The sequence below is a fragment of the Nanorana parkeri genome, unplaced genomic scaffold (assembly GCF_000935625.1).
Source record: "Nanorana parkeri isolate BGI_ZX_2015 unplaced genomic scaffold, ASM93562v1 scaffold1381, whole genome shotgun sequence".
In the NCBI taxonomy this organism is placed as follows: Eukaryota; Metazoa; Chordata; class Amphibia; order Anura; family Dicroglossidae; genus Nanorana; species Nanorana parkeri.
The window spans coordinates 309,902-315,901 of NW_017307649.1; the positions used below are offsets into that span (position 1 = coordinate 309,902).

Below are 6,000 nucleotides of genomic sequence, written 5' to 3' on the forward strand. Positions count from 1 at the left end.
CAGTGATCATATTGATTATCTGTAAGAAGGGTATTCTTCCCACTGATCATGACACTAATTTACAGTGATTATTAGCAGGGATTCCCTGAGTTTGTAAAGTTATATCTAGAGTTTCTCCTTATTAAAAAACGTCGGGAAAGGCTGTATTATACTACGGCTCACTTTGCTCATTTCTGTTCTGTATAAAGACACTTTTGCATTTTAGCCACAAGATGGAGCCACGCACCTTTAAAAATGGTTTCCTGTGAAATGGACCCAAGAAGTGCTGTAATAAGATGCAGATTTTGCTGCTCCAGAAAATTAAAAAGCAAAAAAAAAACTAGTGCTTGTCTATTGAGGAGACGTTCCATTCGTTCAGGTGTCATCCTTCATATAAGAGCTCCTCAATCGGTTGGTGTCCTTGTGTGTTTTTTAAATGATTTCTTAGGCCTTGTAATGCACACTGGGCTTCCCTTCTAGTGTACACTACTTGGATGAATGATGAAGGCCACACAGACAGTTCAGCATACCGGCACTTTCATATATTTAGGATCATGGTGCAAAGGACAGTCATGTTTTGTACCCCACAGCAGCGAGTCAGTGTCAGATAATATTTAAGATTATCACGGTTATTCACAGAAGGGTGAAGAGTTTGGAGAAGGGAGGAGAAGTGAACAATCTAGGACAACCTAGCTGATTCCGAACAATTCTCCAATTCAGCTCACATTCCAGTTCAGCTATGTAGTCCGAGATTGTTCACTTCTCCTGCCTTCTCCAAACTCTTCAGCCTTCTGTGAATAACCTTATTTATGTTAAATAGGGAGGGTTAAACCAATAAACATGTAGCATGGGGTGTTGGAAGCATCAAGTAAAATTAGTGTGTGTGGTTGGGTATTAAAAGATCAGCTACACAAATAAAAGCATAGCAGGTTTTACTGGATTTAGCAGTCTTATGATGTGCAAATCTGATTTAGAGTGACAAGTGTATCTGTGGTGTTTTTTGTTTTTTTATTATTATAGTCATCTGATTTTAGGCCTGACTTTTTTCAGATGTCTGTGAGGACGTCCTGGACAATCTATCACCAAAAATCAATATGCTTGTGTCTGCTCTTTGGATTAGCTGTTTTGGTAGAAGAACTAAAGTATAGGTATAGCATAGTCCTAGTCTGTTATATAACATACACCATAGTGGTAGTATAGTACGGCCATAGAGTTATAGTCTAGTTTGCCACTGAATTTGACTGGGCACTTAGGTTCCTACGTCCTCTGAGCACAAAATGGTGCTTCCTCCTGGCCTGCCATCCTAATCCTTCACATTTTTATGAGTCCTGACTCCTAATATGTATTTTGGGGAGTAGCAGATCCTCTTGGATACATCTATCACCTTGATGAATGGGATCTGAGAGTCCCCAAAAATGTTAGCTTCTGTCTCTCTTGTGTCCAATGAGTGAAATCATTAGACTACTGCAGTTCTAGCCTTTCTCTCCTTTCCAGTTTACTGTGGAATGACTGTAGGGCATGCACCCAACTGCTTTTTGGTGTGTGTGTGTGTGTGTGTACACACGCACACACACGCACACACACGCACACACACGCACACACGCACGCACACACACACACACACACACCAAGATGATGGATGTTTTTTGTGGGCACTTTTTGCTCATACTACTGTTGTTGCTCTTCTTATTCTCTCCCTACATCAGTGCTGGTGATTTCTAAATCTGGTTCAGTGTCTAAACAGGTTTGTTTTATGTTGTAATAAATCAGAAGATGTCAGTTCCATTTTAAATGTCTCATACAGTCCAGAACCCAGTGTAATTGGGAATGTCCAGCTAATGTGTTACATCTGACAAATAAAGATGTACCTTCCATCAGCTCTTCATTCAATACCTTTTTTTACTTTATATTTGACTGTTCAGAAAAGTCACACTTAAAAAGATGATATTTTGCTTTTTAAAGGAGAACTATGGGGTTAGGGCTTTTCCCCATAGTTCTCTTAAGGGTAACGGGAGAACACAAACTAGCGTCCTCCCGTCACCCAAAGCTCAGGATACCGCGAGCTACAGCTCGCGGTATACTGAGACGCCGGAGCGGATCCCGACAATTATGTCTGGATAGACCCAGCTGCGTGAGTGACAGCTGGCTCTGCCTATCTAGTGGCAGAGCCAGCTGTAGCACAGCCAGCTGTACCCGCCCCCTCCCCGTCCGTTACGCCAGTCAGCGCTGGAGGATCGGAGCGGGGAGGGGGGAATCCAGTCCCTCCCCTGTCACTGCTCTCTGCCAGCACAGAATCGAGAAGTGAGCGAGCGCCGCTTTGTGTTTGCTCACTTCCCGATATACTGAGCCGACCTGTGACAGTTTCATTGTCGCAGGTCCGCTCAGATTGTGAGGCTGAGTGAAAATCACTCGCCTCATAATTCTGCTTTTTAATCTACAATTTTATCATGAGATAGCAAAGCCTGCATTCATGTATAAAACTGGGTCAATAGCAGTAATCCCGAAACTGAACTCCAGGCAAGCTGCTAAATTCAGACACGCTGTCACTTTCTCATCCATGGGCACAGCGACAGTTTCTTTAATTACTTGCATACGTTTTACCTGCTAAAGCATTTGTACTTCTGTCCATCCAGTTCTACGATTTATACAGCTCTAATAGACGACTACACAATCAGGTTGGTCACCTGTTTAAAAAAAGAAAGTGCCAAACCTGTAAAACAAATAAATGAAGACACAGTATATTATTCAATAGAGGGTAATAAAAAAAAAGTCCAACATGTTTCAGGAATAACAAAGATTATACCTTAATTGTGTTTCTCACTTTGGCACTAATGGAGTATACTAGACCAACCCAATATGTGAAACGTTCTTGCCAATGGTATGCCATACCAGTATAAGAAACAAATGAAGAATCCATATATTAATCAGTGGAGGACAATAAAAAAGACCTTCGGGGGTAGCAAAGATTAATCCCTAATTGTGTTTCTACCCCTGGCACTAATGGAGTATTCCAGGCCCACCAACTATGAAAACATTTTGCCAATGGAACACCAAACATGGAACCTACAGTATATTTCCATAGGCTAGAGGTCAACAACCCTTCTCAAAGTTTCTCTGTGTTTAAACTGGGAACAGTGTGGAGACTGATAGCAACCAGCTAGATGTGTTTCTTGTTTTTGGATTGGTCACAGATTAATCATGACTTGTTGCTATAAATTTCCACATTATGCTTTGATAAACAAGACTGTATTTGGTATTGCAGAACAACCATGCAAATTGCTAAATACACAGTTGAAATACGGGTGCTTGTGAAAGTTTTACCCGCAGGAGATTTGTAATCTTCTCTGGCTGTTGTTGGGATTTGTACAGTGGTACCTCGGTTCACAAACTTAATTCTTTCCACGATTCTGGTCACGAACCGAATCAAACTGTGATCAGACCACAATTCTGACTAGAGGAAGCCACAACCATGTGTCAGAGCAGGGAAGATGGCTGCGCTTGTGTTCGTCACCTGATGCGGATTTCGCGAACGGAAGCAACATTTTGCTGAATTTCCTGTTTGTGAACCGTAGCGTTCTTGAACTGAGGTACCATTGTACTTCTGTCACACATTGTTGCCAAGAAGATGACATTATTTCTTGTTGTAGCATTACATCTTCCTGGGTCACCTACCTGCTTACGGATCAATTAATCAACAGTATAGTGATGCCTTTTCATTGCCCAGTTAGCAAGCTGGAGACTTAGGCTGGGTTCACACATGGGCGTTTTTCAGCGCTGATCGACGCGCTGAAAAACGCTCAAGCAGTGAAATCCTTTTAATTCGTATGGGCATGGTTCCCACCTGGGCGTATTTCGCGCTGAAAAACGCCCTACGCCTGAAATAGTACACGAGCTTCTTTGGGGCGGATTTCGGTGCGTATCCATTGGTATTCCCGAGTGTGGCTCGGGGTTAACAAAGCGGTAACCCCGAGCCACACTCGGGAATACAGCCTAGGTCTTACCTTGTCCGCGATCCCCGCTGTGTCCTCCGGCCACTGCCATCTTCCGGGCTCCGTTCCTTGCGAGCGTCCGCGTCACAGGGGGGCGGCACCGGCGGGAAGTTTAAAAAAGTATCAAAGTAAAAAAAAATCATACCGCCAGGGAGGTTAAAACAAGCGTCGAAAACTCGTTTCATTGGAAAAAAAATGTGCTTAAAACGCGCCTATCAGGAACGCCCAGGTGTGAACCCAGCCTTAATGCCCTGTTCACACCAGATGCGTTGGCATCCATTTTTCAACAGATGCCAATGCAAGGACATCTGAAAATGAATGGGAGCACTTCACACCAGTGTGTTGCCTTGCGCTGCCCTCCGCTGACAAGAAGTAGAGCATGCTCAACATTTTTTTTCAGTGTGGCGCAGTGGACTGGTGTGAACTTCTAATGCATTTCAATTCAAGACAGAACCAATACCTTTTTATATAGCTTAGTGTAAAAAGAAAAAAAAATTGCAACGTAACACAACGGATGTCAACGCACTATGCAAATTCACGTCGATGAACCTCCGTCTACTCACGTTTGTGGCTTTGACTCCAGTGTGATTGCACCCTAAAGGGAAATTCCATATTTTTGAAAAAAGGGAAAAAAAAACTTCATAAAAGAAAAAAATGTGCATTTATTATTTTTTTGCATTTGACCAAGTAAAGCATTGTAACTCTGATAAGTGGATCATGGGTGCAATGCTCTGCCTCCTGCAGACACTTTGGGAGGAAGAATTAATGAAGTACAATTGCAGTGACATCACTGCACTTGTATCCCATTGAGAACCAAACGTCCCTCTGCCACGGTGGCTGATGGGTAATTTCTCCATTCACAGATGCTGTGTGGATGGAGCCAAACACAGCTGTGCCGAATCAAAAAATGTTCATATGGCTGCTGGAGAAGAACCCCCGTGATTCAGGTAAGTGGGTAGGGTTGCGATCTGACCATGTTTCATACCACACCCTAAATATGGGTGTAACATGAAGGATGGTCAGAAAGGTAAACTTAGACTTTAATTCACAGATAGCGTTGTAATATGCCTGGCTGTGAGGTTGAGCGGAAATGCAAATGTATTTAATTTTCCTTAGTTTGACAACATATCTTCCTGGTGATAAAATAAACTGCTGTATTGCTGACTAACGTCTGATTATCTATATTTTGGTCACACTGTTGAACTGCTTCTGGTTACAGATGGTTCCACCCGAATATCACAGGTGTTGAAGCAGAAAATCTTCTTTTGACCCGCGGAGTAGACGGCAGTTTCTTGGCACGTCCCAGTAAGAGCAATCCTGGTGATTTCACACTCTCAGTAAGGTAAGGGGCTCTTTTCCGGCATGTTTAACATATCTTTATTATATTACAGATTTGCTTTTGGTTTGAGCCGAGTTCTCTTTTTTCCCCCTGATACTGAGGACTGTGCATATCCCTTTGTTTCCTTTTTGCCCATTTTTCTCTTCATTATTTCCTTCCTACTTATTTTAAAGTCCAACTTCAATCTAACTTCTAGGAAGATACAAAACACACAGATTACACACACTGTAATCATCATAATTACATTACATTTCTTTTTCAATGCAATGCCTGGTATCAACATCTTGCGGTCCTCGTACAGTAGGGCTGGTGTATGAGGTGAAAAAGAAGCGCAAAGACCCTCTACACTTATGTGCTAAATGAGGCATGCCTATAGGAAGAGAAGGCAGAGTCACTGAAAGATGAGCTGTTTTGGGTTTTTGTTTGTCTGTCTTTTAATGCGCTATTCACAGCCTTTACAGGAAAAGTCCCAGACAGCTCCAACTGTGCATGATTGTAGAGTCTTGATCTGTGAAATCTTTTTGTATGGAAATTGTTCTGTGCAGGAGCACAGTTGATTATTGGCATGCAGTGTTCAGCAGTTGGGGATATCTACATTACAAGTTCCCTTAGGAACACCCTGTACGGCAACTTTTCTTTCTGGTAAGCAGCTGAGGTGTATCAGTATGTGCACATCCAGGCTGAGGGACCGTT

The 6,000-nt window shown here is 42.6% G+C and overlaps 1 protein-coding gene across 1 annotated transcript in view; it reads left to right on the forward strand.

The window, feature by feature from the left end:
* The window catches only part of PTPN11 (protein tyrosine phosphatase, non-receptor type 11), a 52,577-nt gene that overhangs the window by 7,993 nt on the left and 38,584 nt on the right, over positions 1-6,000 (forward strand). The window contains exon 2 of the mRNA XM_018569714.1: positions 5,188-5,310. Coding sequence (XP_018425216.1) covers positions 5,188-5,310 — 123 coding nt within the window. The remainder of the gene's footprint in view (positions 1-5,187; positions 5,311-6,000) is intronic.